The sequence below is a fragment of the Scylla paramamosain genome, chromosome 43, assembly GCF_035594125.1.
Source record: "Scylla paramamosain isolate STU-SP2022 chromosome 43, ASM3559412v1, whole genome shotgun sequence".
Classification (NCBI taxonomy): domain Eukaryota; kingdom Metazoa; phylum Arthropoda; class Malacostraca; order Decapoda; family Portunidae; genus Scylla; species Scylla paramamosain.
Window position 1 is genome coordinate 10877284 of NC_087193.1, and position 22500 is coordinate 10899783.

General features: G+C 38.5%; 1 protein-coding gene and 1 long non-coding RNA gene across 5 annotated transcripts in view; both read right to left on the bottom strand.

The window, feature by feature from the left end:
• The window catches only part of LOC135093558 (uncharacterized), a 36210-nt gene extending 32498 nt beyond the window's left edge, over positions 1-3712 (bottom strand). The window contains exon 1 of the long non-coding RNA XR_010263418.1: positions 3450-3712. This is a non-coding gene — a long non-coding RNA (uncharacterized LOC135093558). The remainder of the gene's footprint in view (positions 1-3449) is intronic.
• A 2056-nt stretch (positions 3713-5768) lies between these two features.
• The window catches only part of LOC135093559 (serine/threonine-protein kinase Nek7-like), a 22425-nt gene continuing 5693 nt past the window's right edge, over positions 5769-22500 (bottom strand). Inside the window, exons 2-7 of one of the 4 annotated variants that reach the window (XM_063992918.1) lie at positions 22348-22499; positions 10054-10312; positions 9570-9789; positions 8859-9061; positions 8539-8652; positions 5769-8218 (exon numbers count right to left, since the gene is read on the bottom strand). In XM_063992918.1, coding sequence (XP_063848988.1) covers positions 8030-8218; positions 8539-8652; positions 8859-9061; positions 9570-9789; positions 10054-10281 — 954 coding nt within the window. In that variant the 5' untranslated portion in view covers positions 10282-10312; positions 22348-22499 and the 3' untranslated portion in view covers positions 5769-8029. Of the gene's footprint in view, positions 8219-8538; positions 8653-8858; positions 9062-9569; positions 9790-10053; positions 10313-10754; positions 10915-22347; position 22500 lie in introns of those variants that run through there. The other 3 variants (XM_063992916.1, XM_063992919.1, XM_063992917.1) reach the window with 3 other exon arrangements.

The window sequence follows — 22500 nt, forward strand, 5'->3', positions numbered from 1 at the left end:
CAATGGAGTCACGAAAACACTCCTGAGACCTGATTCACTTCCACCAGAGCCCAAGTCTTCGAGATGCGAGACAATTACGCTTGAGAACGCAGCCAGGTCAGTGACTGATCAAATACACTAGAACAATAAAGTCAAAGGGAGACGGAGGAGTCAATACAGGTCATACAAAGAGCAATACTCTATAGATCCCACCCTTCCCTCTAACACACGCCACAGTAGCTGCCACTGGAGACCTTAATTATCAACGGTCTCCCAAACAGGTAATCTGGGGCTGTCCATTACATTAATTAACCAACGACAATCACAGGAAGGAGAGGAGGAGGAGGAGCAAGAGGGGAAAGAAGAGGAGGAACAGGAGGTGGTGGAGGAGTCAATAGAGAAGAGAGACGAATTTATGCCAGCCAGAAACGTCTCCCACCTAATCCTTTATAGTTCTAAGGGAGATGAACGGCAAGATACAGCCATGGTGTGTATTGTGTTCAGATCTCTCTCTTCTTTCTATATTGGGTGATGCTTTCTGTTTGGTCCATATTTGTTTTGTGTTTTTCATCTTGTTTTTACTCCTTTTTCGTTGCTGGTAATGGATGACAAACAGCAATTGGCTTTTATCACTATATTGTTGTTGTTGTTGTCCTTTTTTTCTTCTTTTGCAGTTTTTCTATTACCAGAAACTTTATCCAGTCTTTTAATGCGTTACTATTACGTTTTATGACCTTCTCTTGCTCCCATTCTTTGCAGCTCCATCTTAAGTGCATCTCACCATTTCATTTTCCGTCATCCCTCGATCTCCTCCTCACAACAAGTATCCTCCAGGCTCTTCTAATAGACTCCTTATCTTCTCTTCTTCCCAGATAATTAACTCGTCTTAATTCCGCTTTCCTTGTCACCCTCGCACTAAACTTCACTCCATCCCTCCTCCTCCTCCTCAATCTTAAATGTTCTCCAAGTGATGTACCAAATGCTCATCTTAGTATTATCCTCATTTTTTTTTTAGTTTCCCCTATATCTTCGTCATAACTAGTCTCGCTATGTTGTAAATCATATTATTACGCGTTTCAGCGTTTCATCTCGACAGTTTTGACAGGTTCTGGAAGTTACGAGAGTTTTTTAAGGCTAGTTTCATGATTCTAGAGATAGTTTAAAAAGGGGATCTGCATTTTCAACAAGAGAAACACCCACGGGAATCTGAGTAATCATCCCAATGGCCTTTGAAAATATCCCTGATGAAAGAACAGTTTAAGGATATGGGACTGTTTAATCTTCAACCTCAGTCTCTTTGACATTCTCTCTTCACAAAATACTTCAGAGATTCCTACCCCACTTTTCCCACTCAATTCAAGTTCTCTCCCCAACTTCCACTTAACATGCACTTGACTCAGCCAGCATCTAATTCAAGTTTTGAACTGTTTTGCACTTATTTTATTCCTTCCCTCCTCACAGCACTACGTAACTCGCACATCCCTCCTCGCCTTGCTCATCATCATTACTGTCTTCAACTTGTGTGCGAACTCTCAACCCTCCCCTTTGAAGACTTTCCTGCCGCATTAGCTCAATTTTGTACTTCCGCCTGCGCGTCTATGATCACTAAGTCTTCAGCAAACAGTGAGTCTCGTCTCTACCTTCGATATCCGCTATTAGCACACCAACAACTGAAAACAGAAAAGGGACCGAATGTTGACGTTAACAGTCCGCTTCCATGGTCACTTCTTTGTCCTGTCTGGTGCTCTTGTTCCATGATACGTAGATCCCCACCCGGCTACCAGTTTGCACCGCCGAAGGGCCCGTGTTCAAAAGCACTGCCCTCTCACTATGACAATTTTCAGATGTCACAGAAATTATTAGCCTGGTTCTCAAGAGTGTTTCTCCTATTGATAAAGCATAAATGTTGTCATTATGTCACTAGAATCAAAGAAACCCTTAAAAACCCGTGTCATCTCAACTAGAGCCTTTTGAGGTGAAGGTGTGGCCAGAAGTGTTTCAGAATATAAACCCAGGCTAGGAATAACTCGACAGATTAATAAAGGTCAGTCCGGCCTGCACTGCATCAGGTGTGGGGATGACCAAAGGGAATAAAGGACGAGGATTAACCTAGGATCAAGGGAAACATGGCAACACTAGCCTACCCTTTACAACCCAAGCCTATTTTTTCTCCCCTTCCACGAGTAATACATGCAGTCTGGTTAAGTGATTATCTATAATGACACCTTACAAAAACCTTATAAAAGCCTTACGAAAGTCATATGGTTATGAATCTGTCGTAAGCCTTCAAAATGGTGATTATATATATATATATATATATATATATATATATATATATATATATATATATATATATATATATATATATATATATATATATATATATATATATATTTTTTTTTTTTTTTTTTTTTTTTTTTTTTTTTTTTCTCTCCCCCATAAACGGTCTAAATCTGTCATAAGCGCTAGGAAATTTTCATAAGTTCGCTGCGCCGCTAGGACTGGGTCGGAGATGTCATTAGTCTTAAGAACAGCACATACGCCAACATGGCCAAGCAACAAAGAGAAGTCAGTGTGCGCCAGTTTCGTGAGAAGAGAAAACACTCTCCAGAGATGTTCTTAAAAAACTTCAATAAGTGGCAAGACTCACTCTGAGACTAATTAGGTTTTCTTGTCCTCTTAGGGTGACCACAGCAGGGCAGGCTGTTTCATGTTCATGTTATTGTTGTTGTTGGTGGTGGTGGTGGTTGTGGTGATGGTGGTGGTGGTGATACAAATGTGGCGCGCGAGGGGTAACAGACTGCTTGTTAATGTTTACGTTTGAGGCAGGAACAACGCTCTTGAGAACCTCGCTAATCATCACTGTAGCCTTGGAAAATAGGCGTAGTGAGAGTAAAGCGTTTCTCAACACGGGCCCCTGTCCTGTCTGCCTTAAAGGATACGAGAAGCTTCACTCAAATTAAGTCTCTACACTAATTCTTCTCTACCTCCACGATCTACCTACAAATACAAAGATACCGAAATTCTGGGACTCATAGTGCACGTTAAATTCTAACGCGTGACTTTCTAACAACTCAGAATCCTTGTTAAACTATCACTAGGAACCGGAGATTGAGATCAGGCACCAAAACATTGAAGAATACAAAAAAAAAAAAAATAGATACAGGAATACATAAACAGTTACTTCCTCTCCACCCCCCAATGTTCTAAGTTATTTTCCCACCAAGCGTCCTAATGAGAGATTTTCGAGATTTTCCCACTGACAACTCATAACTCTGGTCAAACCATCACTAGAGGACCGTTTGAGGTAGTTCCTGAAGCAAAACATTAAAGAATACAGGCACATTTCAACACACTAATGAATTATTTACCCAATAATAACTCACTAGGAGTCTGTTGAAGGCTGAGGTACGGCATCAAAATGAGCAAGTGCTGAAATACATAAATACAGAAAATACAGGAACACTTACTCCATCACACGCTGTATGAATTATGACGGGCCTGGCTGGAAACACCTAACACAGGTCCTCAAAAACTGTGGCTGATTGAGTCCTTGATGCTCTTCGCGTCTCAAATATAAACACGGCAACTCCGTCCTCCTACTAGGCTTTCTGCGCCCTCTCCTCTTGTGTATTAGCTTCGAACGGACTGCAGGAAATTTCGGTTAGTTTAGATTTGGTGAATTGAAGCTTTGTTTGGTGATGTGTGGTTCCTCCTCCTCTTCCTCTGTTTCATCTTCCTCTTCCTTAGATGGTTTGAAGCTTTCGTGTGTTTAGATTTGGGTTTGTTGGGGGTAAGGAGAGAGAGAGAGAGAGAGAGAGAGAGAGAGAGAGAGAGAGAGAGAGAGAGAGAGAGAGAGAACAATAAAATCAATAGAATGAGACCAAGTAGAGAGATAAGAAAGAAAGAAGAAAAGAAAGAAAAGTTTCCAAGAGGAAAATATTGAAATCTTAACGTTTTGCTTTCTTTCATTATCTTCTTTATTCGTTTCATATTTCCCTTCCTTCCTCCATTCCATTTTTTTCATATTCTTTCACATTTTTCTCTCTTATTTTTGTTCTTTCTGCCTCTTGATTCTCTCTCTCTCTCTCTCTCTCTCTCTCTCTCTCTCTCTCTCTCTCTCTTTTGTCAATCATCAGTCATTCAAGCACAGTGAAATACTAGGTACTCCTAAGTGTATAATGTAGTCTCTGCTTAAATCTAAAGCTACTGTCGGTGCTCCGTTTAAATCTGAGAGTTCAGTAATGCATGCTATATATAGTAAATTTTACCTGGTGTCTCGAATCTTGGATCTAGATGCAATCAAACCCCATTTTTGGGCATCTAGCACGTTGTATCCTTCCCTCAAAACCTGTCGTTAGTCATTTTATAATCGGTAGAATTCAGTTACACTTTATATACTTGTTTCATCCGGTATCTCGAAGGTAAGAGTTACATCCAACATGGAGCCACCTATTAGAATTGGTTGTTAAGTAAGCCAACCATTAAATTTCCCCAGATGGTCAGTTTCATAGCTTACACGACCATTACTAACCACCAACAGGGGTAAAAGCTGCTATCGCGATTGTTGCATTTAGGAAGGGCTGCTCAATTACTGTAGGTGGCCCGTGTAGTCCCGCCCCCCGCCGTCCATTGCTGGTGGGACAAAGGGAGAGAGAAATGAGGTTTATCATGAGGCTAGTGCGCGTGACTTCTTGTGACCTTTATTCATCCTGCTTTTCTGTGGTCTTCATATTACTATTTCTCTCTTGTCTTGTGATCTCTTTTACCTCCTCCTGCTTTTCCCAGATCTCCATATTACTGCTTCTCTTACTGTTATTTATTTATTTATTTTATTTACCTTCCTCATTGTTATGTGAATGTGCCTCTCAGATATTTAATATTTTACGTAATTGTTTCACTGTTGTCTTTACTACTATGACTCTTCCACTCATTTTTCGTTATTATTTATATCTTTTACCTGATTATCTCTATTTAACACACGATCTTTTTCTTTTACTATTATCATTAACCGTTTCATTTGTTTTCATTGTTATTATTTCTCTTTGTTACCTTATTCCCTTTATTTAATACAAGGGGCTCTGCTTTCTTTATTATGAACTGTTTCAATTACTTCTCATGATTATCTCTCTTTTACCTTATCTTATTTATTTGGCTCAATTGATTTTCTGTTACCTATATTATTACCATCTGTTTCATTCACTATTAATATCTCTCTCTCTCTCTCTCTCTCTCTCTCTCTCTCTCTCTCTTCTATTTCATATCGCTTATATTACTGCAGTTGAGGATAAAAAAATCCATAAACTCTAACAACTCTACTTGCAGTGTATTATAAACCAGTATATTAAAGCAGAACATTACTATGGATTTATATTATTTTATGTACTAGGTGGGTTTATTCCTCTATGGCCTTCATTCACTTTTTACCAGATTAAATGCCATTAAACTCAGGTTATAGCCAATATTGAGGCTGATATTGATTTTACTCCACAAAAATAGTTTAGCATCCAATCTGATATTTTCATTATTCATTGGCTATATATACTACACATTTCACCTACTAAACTGTCACAATGCAAAAAGGATACTAAGAATATTTACCTATATATTTTACTTTGTGGTCAATACATAGTTCATTGCTCCATTTAACTTTCTTTTTTTAATTTTTATACAGCTTTGTTTATCAATATCCTTTACCTGATGATTTTGCTAGGAAAGTAATACTAAGAATACCTATGTATTTAACTAATATCCTTTAAGTAATAGTTTTGAAATGAAACTCCAACAAATAAAAACTGTGAAGTGTAACTTTATTGGAATGAAGTAAGTACAGTTCAGGTGGTATCTTTACTAACAATAAAAGTGGCCTTGGATGAAAGCAAAAGCTGATCTATAACTTAGTACAACTTAAGATACTTTGGCCTGTACAGTGTGTAACAAAAACTAACTCAAAGATTGAAGATGTCTGTACATAAATCTCTCCTAGTGAGTAATGTTTGTATTTATCTACATTACAACCCAGCATGAACTTAGCAGTACTGGCTTTGGCTGGCTGGTGGTGGTGGTGGTACATGCTGGCATTGTAGCACACCTGCCTAGGCTCAGCAGGTGCTGCAGTATTTTAGACAAGTAAGGATAGTCTTCTGTGTGTTGAGTATCTACATGCATCTATGTTGTATAAAATAAAGTTTGCATTTGGTTGATTTATTTACATGTTAGATAACAATCTACTACTTGACTGTGGCCAAGGGGCTTATTCATATCACTCTCTCAGCTACCTTTTGATAAGTAACTTTACACACACACACACAGACACACACACTTTAAATCTTTGGAAGATTAATTCCTCTAGTTGACAACATTTTTCATTTCATTTCAGTAGTTCTTGGTGAAAACAAATCCCCACAATGTAAATATCTGCACTGAAAGATGCATATGAAATGATAATTAAATTTTCAATATTACCCTTGTCAAAATATAATTACTAACAGTGAGACAAGAAGAGACAGATATTGCAAAGGATGTGAACATAAGTTAAAATTGTAATTAATTAATTAACAATCAAATACATCACAGTCTGGCACGTAGACACAACACACCTGCAGCGGCTTAACTGAAAGATTAACCCTTCATGATCAGTGACCCAGCAGTCAATACATCAAAAATGAAAAACTATGAACTCAGTATATGATCCTCTGCAAGTCCTTTCCAATTGTCTCATGTTACTGAGTTAAGCTGGCAAGTCTTCTCTCTATCACACTTGAGGACGGATCTTAAGTATTGCAAGGCTTACTGGAGGGAATAAAATGTTATGCTCCTGAGTGTGTGTGATGATTATTTGAATCACACTTCTCTTCAGCCTCCATGAAATTTATTGCCAAATAAGCTGACCATGGTTTCTCACTTCTTCACACAGGAATAACTACAGCATTCACTGAGGAGGCTTCCAAGTCTTTTCTGAGAAACTTAGAACACTTGTCTAATTAATGGTTTGTGATTATCTGAATCATTCCCTCACACTGAAGTAAAACACATATCCATAAGGATGGGCATTCCTTCTCCTTCCTATATTTTTCCTATTTTAGGACATAACATGTAATTAATGCCTTATGATGCTGTTCTCTCCTGCAATAACTACAAACATTTTATACCACATAATAATGTTTTGAACAGCTCTTCATGATACCAAAATATCATAAAATGAGCTCTCTGAAAAAAGAAGACGGAATCAGTATCCTGAAGAAATATCTAAATGTCTAGCTCACTAATGAACTGGTGGAAGTATACACGATAATTTCCTCTCACTGTATCACCAAACACCTGCTTCACTGAAAGATGTGCTCTCATCTGACACATGTCACCATGTCACTGTACACAACTTGCCTGCATCATGAACTTCATAAGCTGACTAGGTGAGCATGGCAGAATCAAACTGGGATTCTGTACAACCAGAGTCCCTGCTAAGTGTCAGATGAGTGGTGTTGACAGCCTGTCCCTGCTTAGATGCTTGTGACCAACAGGCAGCATGAGCAACATTCAGCACTGCAGGATGAGTGGTGAATCAGTATTGCCTCTTGCTGAGTGGTGGGAGGCGCACGGTGTACCTGTTCCTGGGTGGGTACATGCCAGCCCCATGTGGCGATGTTAATATAGGGGAGTCCTGCATGGGGATCCTCACCTCACTGCCATTGGAGATGTTGACTAGTGAGAGATCGTCCTGAGAGTTCCTGGGGATGTTGGTCCTGACAGGAGGCCGCTGCTGGCCGGAGTTGCTGTCTGACCGGCTGGAGGAGCTGTGCCTCCTATGTTGTGCCTGGCTGTGGCTCCTCTTCTCATAGGAGTCTGAGAGGCTGGTTGCCCTTGGGTCCCGTGCCCACATCTCCCTAGTGGGTGCGGCAGCCTGGCCCGATCCCGGCATCCCCATGTCATGGTTGCCAGACCGGATGGACTCTCTGGACTGCCCTGGGTTGGATGGCTCATTCCAGGCAGCCTGAGCATTGGGGGTGGTCTTCTCCTCAGATCGTGTATACCTCCGCCAGTTGGCACGCTGCTAGTCCCTCAGACGGATCTGTTCCAGGCTGTGTCTGCTATCATCCACAGTGGCCGCTGACAGGGCCGAGCTGCAAGAGCTGGGGGACTGTGACTGGCTGTGCATCTCCCGCGCCACACTGTACACATGTGTGATGTCCGGCCGCTGGTCTGGCTCGGGGTTGATGCAGCTGTCAACCAGTGTCCGGAGCTGTAACAGCAGGGTGTCATGTTACATTAAAAATCATCATCTATTTCAAAACTAGTTTCTAGAAATAGAACCTGGAAAATCTGAAATGAAGAGGCATAGAAGGGCCTTATGTATTTATTATGAGACTGTTAAACTGTGCTGTCCAGCAAGCCAATGTTTCATGAACAAGTCCAACTCATGTGAGCATGTCTGAAATCTTTCAAAATGATGATGATGATGATGATGATGATCTCTCAGCCATGATCAATATATATGGTAGTGCATTATCCAAAACACAGTCTGGCTGATGGGACGTATTTGTGGTCTGAGTTCATACTCACCTGGGATGAGTAGTGGTCTGAGGGGAGGGGAGGGTATTCACAAGTCTCTATCTTCTTACACAGTGAATAAAGGTTCATCTTATCGCCATAGAAAGGACTCTGCAAGGCAGCCATCTGAAAAGAAGACAATAAATTAATATATTTTTTGATGATGTATGATGAAGATGATGAGTACTGAGGAGACCACCCAAGAACAAAAAATGGATAAGAAAAGCCCTCACACTAATTAACTGTAATCATCCCAATAAGCACAACAGAAGCACATGTACCACAACAACCTAGCAACTCATCACGTCAGCACAGCCTGCACAACTACCAACCTCATAGAGCAAACACCCAAGGGACCAAATGTCGCTCTTGAAGTTATATCCATGTTCATGAATCCTCTCGGGACTCATGTAGTAAGGCGTGCCAACAAGGGAGTGAGCGGCTGTGGTCTTGGAGCTGAAGAACCTTCCAAGGCCAAGGTCACCCAGCTTCACCACACCTTGTGCTGTGATGAAGACGTTGGCTGGCTTAATGTCTGTCAGGAGGAGGAACACTGTTACTTCCTTGCTTTATTACACTGCAAAGATAAGTTGGAAGAATATTGCTATGGTATTCTCTGAATATCATAGAGATAACAGAAAGGAATGGAGTGAGAAGAATGGGAATCCTCTTCTCTGTACTTTTACTCCTACATTGATATGAGGGATGTGGTCTTATCTTGGCTAACTCCTTTTAAGAGGAATCTCAGCCTAGAACACAAACTGACATTAGATTACAGTAAGGTAAAGTATACACAAAACTTGTCGGCTTATGAAATGCACTAACACAGGGCACACTGTAAATTTTCAGGGCGAAATCATAATTTTATCATGGGCACATAAGATGCAGGGTAAACATTTATATCTTTCTTTATTTATTTATTAATTATTTATTTATTTACTTTTTTATGGGCAAAAGTGGGCTTTATATAGTAGCAAATATAATGCCTTTACTTGGCATACTCTTACAAGAAGACCACCACAATCCCTTCCACTCATACCCACCTCTGTGCATGATCCTCTTGGTGTGCATGTGGTCTAGGGCTGAGCACAGCTGCACAAAGTACTTCCAGATGGTCTTCTCTGGGATGAGTCTCTGCTGTTTCTTGAAGTGACGGATCATGCGTGAGAGATCGCCTGCATCAGCCAACTCCAGGACAATGTTGAGCTCGTTGTCCTCAATGAATGATGCCAAATATTGGATGATGTTTGGGTGGTTCAGTTTCTGTGGAGATATAGAGGGATGATATTCTGTGTGTGTGTGTGTGTGTGTGTGTGTGTGTGTGATTCACCATGGTCTTGATTACTTGTGATTGTCAGCTGTCATGGGAATTAATCTATGACTTAGCCTGAAACCTCACACACACCACAAGCCGCTTTCCCTTGCTGAATGGCACAGTAACTGGTCACTACCACTGGAAAATTATTGGTGACCTAAATGGGGTTATTTTTCTAGCCTAATATGACTCCAGCTTATCATAATGCACACCTGCAGTAAGTTTATCTCCTTCATACAGTCTAATCTTGCTTTGGAGTCCATCATCTCGAATATCTGCACCTTCTTGAGGGCCACCACTGCCTGGTCCACCTTGCATCGTGCCCGGTACACCACACTGAACTGGCCCTTTCCAATCTTCTTCTCAATGTCAAAGTTCGAGAGCGTCCCATAGATGGAGTCGCTCGAGGAAAGCTTGATGAGTTCTGAGGCTGCATCCATCTTCCTCGTGTACTGCCAAACATACACTGGTCTAGAAAATAATTGAAATGGATTACACAGTTGAAAAGCTAATGCATAATTATATAGTTTCCCTTAAAGACATGCAACAAAAGACTACAATGCCTTATGTAAGACCCACAGAAGTGTCATCACTGAGATCTAAATATGAATGGCAAATTACATCCATTAATTTCAAGGCAAAACTAGTATTCTTCACTCACAAATTTCTATGAGTTGTAAATTAATGAGATTACTGTTGCTCATCAAAAATCATAGGACAGAGGCATCCCAACACGAAGCCGTACAAACTCATCCCTATTACACCCTTATTGCAGACACATGGTCATTATGTTCTTATGTTCAGATTCCATACATGCGTATATACTGAATTCCTTACTCAGCTTGACATATGCGAGTCAGGAGCATTGACAGAATCACAAAGAAAATCCTTATCCTAACTACAGTATACACACCATTTACTTGTGTTATTTCTGAATGGCTATCATAAGCTTACGCCCTCCTCGCTATGAACAACACAGGTCTTCTCTAACATCCTCCTGCCAAGTCACCCTCAGCCGCGTCCCTGCCAACGACTACCCACGTGCTTTTGTTTACATGTCACAGGGCACGTTTCGGCGCGTTGTGTATTCGGTTCTACATTCATTTTTTGATGTTTTTATCTGTTTATTTACTTCTGTTTGCCTTTTCATTTGCTTGTGTAATTGTTTATCTACCGTGAATTTATTTTACTGTGCTGTATGGGTTGATGTCCGTGGCAATTTACGTAGCTTTAGTAATGAGATAAAAAATTAATAGATATTTAGATGGATGGATATATAAGTAGATAGATAGATAGATAGATAGATAGATGGATAATTAGATAGACTGACACACAGATAGAGAGATGAGCAGACAAGCAAACAGATAGATAGATAGATAGATAGATAGATAGATAGATAGATAGATAAATAGATAGATAGGCAGAGATACATACATACATACATACATACATACGTATGTAAAAAGTAGACAGACAGACAGCAAAACAAACCAGCAGATAGATAGAGAGGTTGATAAACGGATATATAGATAGATAGATAGAAAAGGATATATCATTATGAAGATCGCAACTGGAAGAAAAGGCCAAAATGTGATGGTAAAATACAAACAAATAATTCAGCAGCATAGCAAATAAACACTCCATGACATACATCTTGTGGAATGCCCGCGAACCAGACAGCTTGTAAATAATATACCTGAGTGCACATAACATCATGGCGCGCTCGAGTGGAAAAATACTGGAGTGAAATAACAATAATAATAATAATAATGATAATAATAATAATAATAATAATAATAATAATAATAATAATAATAATAATAATAATAATAATAATAATAATAGTCCCTTTTTATTATTTTATTGAAGTTAATGAAGGTTTTTCTAGTATGTTATTCGTGTTAATGTAATGTTAAGAGCTCCTGAGTTTCTCTTTTTCTTTTTTTTACTTTCTTCGTAATATGCAATAATGATGAACAAGAACAAAGAGAACAAGAAAAACATGAAGAAGAACAAGAACAAGAACATGAAGAAGAAAAACAAGAAGAAGAAGAAGAAGAAAAGAAGAAGAGCGGCGACCAGAAGACTAACAACAACAACAACAACAACAACAACAACATTTCCCAGCACACAGATCAATCATAAATATCACCTGTGAACATGAAGACCAAACACGGAGAAAAGACGAAAAGAAGAAGGAGAACGAATAGGAAGAAGAGAAAGAGGAGGAGAAGAAAGAGAAGAGCTGGAATTTATTTTAGTATATCATGTACACTTGGAAGCTCGATAAATATTTGCAGTCTCTAAGTACAGTAGGATCAAGGAGTGGATTTAACGTTCCTTTAAACTTGGCGGGGAGAAAAGAGCATAAAAGTTCCTTTGAAAAAAATGCATTCACCCGCAAATCGAGAGTTATGAAAAACACAGCAGCCCCCTTTCACCATTCACATCTAAATTTTTTTCATCCTAAGTCAATGTAATGAATATACAACCGCTGGAACTGCAGTCTAAAGGAATCAATGGAGCGTTAGAAAATTCAACACTTGCATCGAGTTACTGTATACGGTCAGGCGATGTGTCAAAGGTTTGTATTCCGTAATGTTTTTTATCTCGAGCAGCTCAATTTTGACTGTAGTAGAAGTTATCCGGGACTTTCAAGGGGATATTCAAGATGCCAGTGATAGTTTGTCAGGCATTAATGGAAGTTATTGGGGTTTTCAAGGATGCTTTCAGGACTCTAGTGATAGTTTGTCGGGCACCAGTGAAAGTTATTGGAATTTTCAAGAATAGTTTGTAAGGTTCTAGGGAAAAGTATTGGGGTTTTCAAAGATATTTTCCAAGATTCTAGTGATAGTTTGCCAGAGACTAATGGAAGCTATTGAGGATTTTCAAGGGTGTTTCATGACAAGATAGAATAGCGTAAAAAGAAACTTGGTGTGAAAGAGGGAAGACGAAAAATATGTGTCAAACTTATGTATAATAAAAACAAAATGATAAAAAAGAAAGACAGTAAATAAAGAAAACAGTAAAAATAAGAAAATAAAAAAAAGATACAAAGGAAAGAAAAGCGAAGGAAAAAACTGAAAAACAGAGAATATAAAGAAAGTGAAAAAAAAAGACAGAAAAAAAGGAATACAGAGAACAAAGTCTTTAATTCTAACATGTAATCCTTCACGTCAGCGCGTTAACTCGTAAAAAAAGGCGACGATTAACTGTTCTTTTAGTCCAATTTATGACCTCCGCTGAATGTCCACGTTATTTCAGCTCAGTCTTTTTAATGGACGGTTCACATTCTTGCCTCTGAACCTTTAAACTCTAACTGTCTTATTTCACTGTCATTTTGTTATTGTTTTATTTCAGTCCAGGTTTTTTTTTTACTTTTTTTTATCGCCTGTTCACACTCTTGTCTCTTGTCTCAGTTATTTTCCCATTTTCGTTACCTACATTCCTTTGTTTGACTTCCATAATTCATTTCTCTTAATGGACTGTTCATTTTAATATATCTAATCTCTCACCTTGCTACAGTTCAATTACTCAAGTACTGTTATTACTTTCGCTATGAACATTTTACTATTACAGTTCAATTCTTTTAATGGACTGTAAACTATATTATTTCTAAGCTCTACCCTCATTACAGATCCATTAATGGATTCTTCAGTCTATTACTTAACTTCTTTTACAAGAGGTCAAACACCTAATGAAACACACTTAAGTACATGTAGCTACATATCAACGTCTATACACGACCGTTCATTGGTTTATTCTTATTTTTCTGGATGTGTTCGTACGTTTTTCTTTCCTTTTTTTTTTATTTTTGTTTTGTTTTGTTTAATAGACTTGTACATAACTTCACGACGCCTGGCGGTCATTACAAGGAAATTACACGCTTCGAAAACCTCTCTGGAATGTACTTAACGTTCTCAAACCCTTGATTAACGACACGTTATACATCAGCCCGTCCCTCAGTGTTTAGCGTGATTAACGACGCAAGGCTCGGGTGGTCGACCTTATACCTCTGCCCCAATTTACTATCCAACACCACTAAACGTCGATCCTGTAAGTTAATTCTAGTCATTTGCGAACACATTTGACAACCGATTTCTTTCTTCTCCCATTAAAATCAAGAATACGCCCTTGTTAACCCTAGTAACTTTAATAGAATCATGACATCTATGAAAACCCAAGCAGCTTCCATTAAAACAAATATAGCATCTCTGAAAACTCAAATAATCTTGGCAACTTTCACAAGACTAGGTCCAATTAAAAGCAAGTAGTCAAGATTAAACGCAGAGACGCTTAAGAATGTATTCCTAGGCTCGTATTCAGAAACCCTTTACTCTCTCACCACGCCTATTTTCAAAGGCCATGGAGATGATTAACTAAGTTCTCAAGAGCGTTTCTCCTGTTAATAATGAAGAAATCTTGCTACTCTGTCACTAGAACTGTAAAAACACACTTAAAAACCCGTATCTTTTCAATTAGAACATATTGCAAGTTATTGAAATGCGGGCAGAAGTGTTCCAAACGGTCCTTAACTCAACGCTCAGACACTCATACCTTCGTGTCAGAGAGAGAGAGAAGCGAATGTGGTGCAAGTTATGTCATTGAGTATTGAACGAGGCAAAGACCTTCTGGATAATTCATCACGCCCAATCTTGCTACGTACGTTATCTTATTAGGTCAATCCCACTGTTTAGTATTCAGTCCTCCTTAGGGGATTGTGTAAGGAATGTTGATGCTGTCAGGATAAACAACAGGTATATCCTGGTGGAGTTGATAGTGCTTGTTTAGGTATTACGTCTCAGCCCTGGGTGTTATTGTGGTTGTTGTGTTGGTAGTAGTAGTAGTAGTAGTAGTAGTAGTAGTAGTAGTAGTAGTAGTAGTAGTAGTAGTAGTAGTGGTTGTGGTGGTTGGTGTTATTATTATCTTTACTATTACTTCTACTATTGTCTTTACTACTACTACTACTACCACTACTACTACTACAACTCAGAACTTCAAAAATATAGCGAGAAGAAAAAATGAGAGCTAATAGATAAGGAGAAACAGACGAATAAAAATAACTAGAAGGAAAAGGAAAATAATTGATAAATAGAGGGAAACAGAACAAAACAAAAGAAAAAAAAATACGTGAAAAGAAGGAAATAAGATGGAAAATCAATATAGAGTGATACATCTCAAAACCATAACAAAAAGGGGAACAGAAAAGAGAGACGATAAATAGAAGAAACAGGAAAAAGTAACACATATGGAATAAAAAGAACATGGAAGCAATAGAAAACAATAATCTTAACACCACAACAAAGAAAAGAGAGACAAAAAAAAAAAAAAAGGAAGGTGACACGGAACAGAAGAAAACACAAAAGAAGAGAGGTGACATTATAAACTTTTACCATAATTCTGAGTGTGTCGTGTGCATGTAAGAATGTAGTAAGCAATTTATGGCACCAGTACTTGTAAGAGCAATACCCACCGTCTAATCTTATCCGCCCTGACATCCTTTAAACAGAAGCTCAGGAACTTCAGACAAGGACACAATCTTTTAATTTTTCACTCCAAGAATTGTCAATATTTCAGTTTCGTTTTCTTCTTCTTCAGTTAGGTTTGCTCTCTTTCAGTTTAATTCTTAAGAAGTTTAAGTGATTTGTTTTTAAATTTTACGTGATTTCGAGTGTTTTTTTTTTCTTTGGTGAGTGTTTTGTTTTATTGTTATTGTTCATTAAGGTGTTTTTTTTTCTTTTCCATTGGACTTAACTTAAAGATTCCGTTATTTATTTATACATTTACTTATTTACTTTTTTTTGTAATTTACAGATAAAGATTGTGTTTGTGTTCTTGAGAGAGAGAGAGAGAGAGAGATTAAAGGTCAAAGTAGAAGCAAGAAAGGAAAGAGAAAAGAAAAAAAGAAATCACAGAAAGAGAAAGAAAGAAGAAAACAAATACAAGATAAAGCATAATGACTAAAACCACAAATGGGTAAAGTTACAAAAAAAGAAAGAAAGAGAAAAGAAAGAAAGGAAGAAAGAAAGAAAAGAAAAACAGATAGAAAAAGAGGACCGAATAAAAACAAAATGAAGAATAATAAAGACATCCACAGAGAGAGAGAGAGAGAGAGAGAGAGAGAGAGAGAGAGAGAGAGAGAGAGAGAGAGAGTATGAATGCCACAGCGATACATTACTATATTGACCAAGCAAACGGGTCCATTTGTCTTCAGGTATACAGAGCAGTGAAGGGAAGGCGGTCATGTACACACACACACACACACACACACACACACACATACACACCCTTTACACACTCTACACATTCCCTGAACACTCTACACACACACACACACACACACACACACACACACACACACACACACACACACACACACACACACACACACACACATACACACCCTTTACACACTCTACACATTCCCTGAACACTCTACACACACACACACACACACACACACACACACACACACACACACACACACACACACACACATACACACACACACATACACACACACACACACACACACACACACACCCTTCGATCCACCCTATAGTTGAAAATAACGAATGTATTGTAATGAATGTTATTACTACTTCTTTTACATCTATTACTGTTACTGCTATTGTTACTACTACTACTACTACTACTACTACTACTACTACTACTACTACTACTACTATTACTGGTGGCCTTGATGTAAATGCACGTTTGCTTCGGGTTCAGTAATGTTCTTACGACAAAAATACAGGCAACTATAAATAAGTTAACAGTTTCCATGTAATAACCTAACCTAACGCCAAATGACACGAACATTAAGCTGCTTAGTAATTTTATTTGGCGAAGAGGAGCTGTAAAAGAAGGAGAGGACGAAAGGATAGTAGATTTAATAAAGGGATAAGTAGGATTGGGTAAAGTTAAATTTGAAATACACAGTAGGAAACAGAAATGGAATAATTGAGCAAAAAAAAAAAGAAAAAAAAAAGCTGGTAATGCAGAAAGACTAAAAAAAAAGGGGGGGTAACGATATATGAAATAATAGACGATAAAAAGTGTAATGTTAACAAATATAACAGAAGTTGAGAAGAAAGAAAGAAAATATTGGTTTAAACTTAAAAGAAAATTACATCACGAAAAGTAAATTCACAATACAATAAAAAAAAGAGTAAAATAAAAAAAAAACGTCTCAAAAAATTACACTTTTATCAAGAAAACGAGAAAAGAAAGAAAAAATTAAAACTCCTACGCGAAAGAAAGTTTAAAAAAAGTGATAAAAAATTAACTTTTCTTGAAGGCCAACCAACGAATTTCTTTCTTTTCTAGTCAGTGTCATGTTAAATAAAAGAAGTTACATAAATTTCGAGTTTTACCATTCTCTCTCTCCCCCCCTCTCTCTCTCTCTCTCTCTCTCTCTCTCTCTCTCTCTCAATGGCAACACGCGGAGACACACGCAAAGCAGCACACACCGGATGGCTTATTAACCTGAATTCCACCTGGCTTACCTTCATGTCAGGGTCACAACGGTCGTCAAAACAAACCTCTCTCTCTCTGTCTCTCTCTCTCTCTCTCTCTCTCTCTCTCTCTCTCTCTCTCTCTCTCTCTCTCTCTCTCTCTCTCTGTTAATTCTTTTATCTATTCCTTCTTTATCTTGTTTATCAGTGTTGTTTCTTTCTTTCTTTGGTATCCATTTATTTACTTTGTTTTATCTCAATTTATTCTATTCTTATTTTATCTAAGTTTATGTTTTTTTAGTTTTCATTTTTACACGTCCGCTTTTCTTTATTTATTTACACACTGTTTCATTTTTCGTTGCCATTGTTGCCCTTGACCGTTATTGCAATTAGACTCAATACCCACACACACACACACACACACACACACACACACACACACACACACACACACACACACACACACACACACAATGGCTGACTATTGACAAACTGAAAAGTCGATTAGCGGAAGGATCACACCCAATTGTTTCTCTCTCTCTCTCTCTCTCTCTCTCTCTCTCTCTCTCTCTCTCTCTCTCTCTCTCTCTCTCTCTCTCTCTCTCTCTACACGCAAATTTCCCTCTCCCACTCAAAAAAAAGCTTATATATAATTTGTATGGACTTCTCTTTGAAACAGACACCTTCCTTAGTCTTCCATTCCTTCCTTCTATTTTTTGCTTCTTCCTATCACTTTTTTTTTCTCATTATTACCTCTCTTTTTATCTTTATTCCCAGTATTTTTCTTTCTTTTTTTCTCCTTTTCCTTGCTGTACTACATTTTGGTCTCTCTCTCTCTCTCTCTCTCTCTCTCTCTCTCTCTCTCTCTCTCTCTCTCTCTCTCTCTCTCTCTCTCTCTCTCTCTCTCTCTCCAGTCACATTCTTATTTCGTCTTATTTTTTTCTCCATTCATTTTTATTAATTACCTTTTATATTATGTTTTTGTTTGTTGTCACTCTATTCAAGGTCAGAGAGAGAGAGAGAGAGAGAGAGAGAGAGAGAGAGAGAGAGAGAGAGAGAGAGAGAGAGAGAGAGAAGGGCGGAAAGACATAATTCAAATAAACATTCGCATATCCAATAATCTCCCTTTCTCTCTCTCTCTCTCTCTCTCTCTCTCTCTCTCTCTCTCTCTCTCTCTCTCTCTCTCTCTCTCTCTCTCTCTAATCCGACTGAGGGAAGTAACAATTTACGCGCCACTTCCCGGAATCCAACCCAAGACGCATCGAGGAAGCAAACCCTGCCACCCTTAAGCTCATTCCTGGAAACAGCTGCTACCGGGCTGCGCAAATACGGGAAGTGAACGAACTGAAAGGGGGAAGAACTGACACTGGCTCCTCCTCTGCTAAGTCAGTCAAAGCTTAACCTAATGCAACGTAACCTAAGAGGAAGCAGATCAAGTAAATTCAAGTAAGTGAAGAAGCAAAACAAAATAACAAATAGTAAATAGATGAATAAATAAAGATATAAACAAATGAATAATTAACTAAGTAAATAAAGAAATAAACAAAAAAGTAAATTAATAACTAACGAACTAACTAACCAAATAAATAAATAAACACACAAACAAACAAACAAATTAAATAAAAAACAAAAGAACGTGACGGCGGAGGGAATAAGTGAACGAAGTGGACTAAAAACAAAAAAAAAAAAAAAAAGATTGATAGAGTTATTAAGTGACCAATTAACGGACTGATTAATTGGCTGACTTATCAATTCACTGGCAGGCTGAATGAATGACTCAATTATTACGTGACCGGCTATCTTACTGACTGACTGACAGATTGACTAGCTGGCTCGATAGCAGGCTAACTCATTACCAGCTTCCTTGCTTACTCATTCATTCATACACACACACACACACACACACACACACACACACACACACACACACACACACACACACACACACACATTCACTCAGTCACTCATTCACTCAGTCACTCATTCACCGACTTCCTTACTCAATCACAATTTCAACAATTCACTCACTTACTCACTCACTCACTCACTCATGCACGCACGCACGCACTCATAACTACTGAAACTCATAGATCAATAGTAAATGAATAAAAAAAATCATAAATAAGACAGAAACAAAGAATATAAAACCAATAAATGAATTAATAAGATAAGAAATGAAATGACTGAACAAATAAAGAGATAGATAAAAACATGAATAAGAAAGACAAACATGCATAAGCAGGGATGTGTACACTATTCTACAAACTTTCGTGTGTGCGTGTGTGCTTGTGTGTGTGTGTGTGTGTGTGTGTGTGTGTGTGTGTGTGTGTGTGTGTGTGTGTGTGTGTGTGTGTGTGTATGTGCAGGCCTTTGCCGCATGCAAATAAAAAACAATAAACACGAACAACACACACACACACAATCTCTCTCTCTCTCTCTCTCTCTCTCTCTCTCTCTCTCTCTCTCTCTCTCTCTCTCTCTCTCTCTGGGCCCTTTTTAATTGCTTGATGAAAATTAAAAGTTTGTATTACTATTATTGTTTCCATTATTAATTATTACTAGTGATTTGTGTTCTCTGGAATTAGCATACGTGGAAAGAGAGAGAGAGAGAGAGAGAGAGAGAGAGAGAGAGAGAGAGAGAGAGAGAGAGAGAGAGAGAGAGAGAGAGAGAGAGAGAGAGAGAGAGAGAGAGAGAGAGAGAGAGAGAGAGAGAGAGAGAGAGAGAGAGAGAGAGAGAGAGAGAGAGAGAGAGAGAGGTGGGACGTAAGGGATAAAAGAACAAAGAAAGGAAGGAAGGGCGAAGAAAGGAATGAGAGAGAGGGAGAAAGAAGGAAGGAAGAAAGAAGAGAAGAGGGAGAGGGTGAGAAGAGCGTGAGTGTGTGTAAGAGGAGGGAAAGAAGGGATGGGGGAGGGAGGAGCAAGGGAGGAAAGAGGGAGTGCTAATAACAAAGGTAGTATTATGTCTTCCTTGAAATTGTGTCTTTCTTCCTTGAACGTAGCGGGTGGCACGTGACTTGATGTGAGAGAGACAGAGAGAGAGAGAGAGAGAGAGAGAGAGAGAGAGAGAGAGAGAGAGAGAGAGAGAGAGAGAGAGAGAGAGAGAGAGAGAGAGAATGCCTGCACATAACTCATTCATATTCCACGTGTCACCATCATTTTCATCAATCATCATCATCACCACCACCCCCACCAACGCCACCACCATCATCATCACCCTTCGCCCTCGCAGAATAAGATTAATAAATCCTCATCAAAACATAGATAATTAATAGATAAAATAAAGCGAAATAAAGAAATAATAAAAATCAACATGCATTAAAAAATACACAAAGAAAAAAGCCTACAGTTGAAGTTACACGGATTTTCAAGGGTGTTTTTATTGGTTCCAGTGAAAGACTGACAAGATTCCTTTAATATCAATATGAGAAACACTCTTGAAAAATGGGCTATTATTTTCTTTATGGCCTTTGAAAATAGTCGTGGTGAGAGAGCAAAATGAGAATAAGGGCCTTTGTCTCGCAATTTCTACCTGATTGGGTGTCACGACCACGCTTGCACCAATGACAAGCGACGCCCGCTCTGCCCTGTCAGCGTAACACCACACGTACTACTTCTTTATTCACCAATCATGACGCAACTCAGGTCGATGCTACACACAAAGACACACACACACACACACACACACACACACACACACACATACTGACTTACGCAATGTTACCCAGCCACGTCTTGTTTAGTTGGTTGCCTTAAAAGTTACGAAAGATTGCAATGTTCTTGTAGTGGAAAAGTGGGTTGTCAGCTGTGTCACTATTCATCATGTTTAGAAGCAGATGTAAATGTGTATGGGAACTTTTCGTCGCCTTTCGTTAATGTATGCTGCGTTTTATTTAGTCTACGGAGAAAGTCTGTCATGTTTCATTTAGTCTACGGAAAAAGTCTGTCATGTTTCATTTAGTCTACGGAGAAAGTCTGTCATGTTTCATTTAGTCTACGGAGAAAGTCTGTCACATTTCATTTAGTCTACGGAGAAAGTCTGTCACATTTCATTCAGTCTACGGAAAAGTCTATCACGTTTAATTTAGTCTACGGAAAAAAGTCTGTCACGTTTCATTTAGTATAAGGAGAAAGTCTGTCACGTTTCATTTAGTCTACGGAAAAAGTCTGTCACGTTTCATTTAGTATAAGGAGAAAGTCTGTCATGTTTCATTTAGTCTACGGAAAAACTCTATCATGTTTCATTTAGTCTGCGGAAAAGTCTCATATTTCATTTAGTCTACGGAGAAAGTCTGCCATGTTTCATTTAATCTGCGGAAAAAGTCTGTCATATTTCATTTAGTCTACGGAGAAAGTCTGCCATGTTTCATTCAGCCTATGAATAATCTTTGCCATGTTTCGTTACTCTAAGGGGAAAATTTGTCACATTTCATTTAGTCTTCGGAGAATGTTTGCTATATTTAACATTCCTTTCAAAGTCATTCAGGAATTACCTAATTGATAAGTGACTTTTAGTTTGTACTCTGCATAGTTGGTACGATTATTTTGTTAACAAGACAGAAACACACACACATACACACACACACACACACATAGACAAAAATATATATACAAAGAAGAAAGAAAAGAAAAAGAAAAAAAGAAACATTTAGAGAAAACGAAAGGAACATCAAAACAACTTATTTTTCAGTCCGACTCTCTCACGAACAATTATTGATCGGATAAAAAGTGAAAAGGAAGACAAAAAAAAAAAAAATGTGAACAGGAAGAAGAGAAAAGAAACAACAGACCCAAAAACACAGCTTCCCACACACACACACACACACACACACACACACACACACACACACACACACACACACACACAAACACACACGAGATGAACCACAACGATACCCACTGAAGGCCACCTAACTACCTAGCCACTATGTCACCCAGGACGCAAGATCGATACCCTCCCTTCCCCTCTCCCTCCCCATCCCCCATCCCCAAAGCTAGGTCACGGTCACAGCTCCTAAAATACCAGATATTATACAACATCCTAAGTTATACCTGTTATGATGTCACTTCTTGTTTATCTTCCTCCTTTCATCTCCTCCTGTTCCTCTCCATCTCTTTCTTCACTCTCTTTCTTCTTTTCCTCCTGCTTCTTCTTTTTCTTTCTCCTCTTTCTCTAGCACCTACTTCCTTCCTTTATCATCTTCC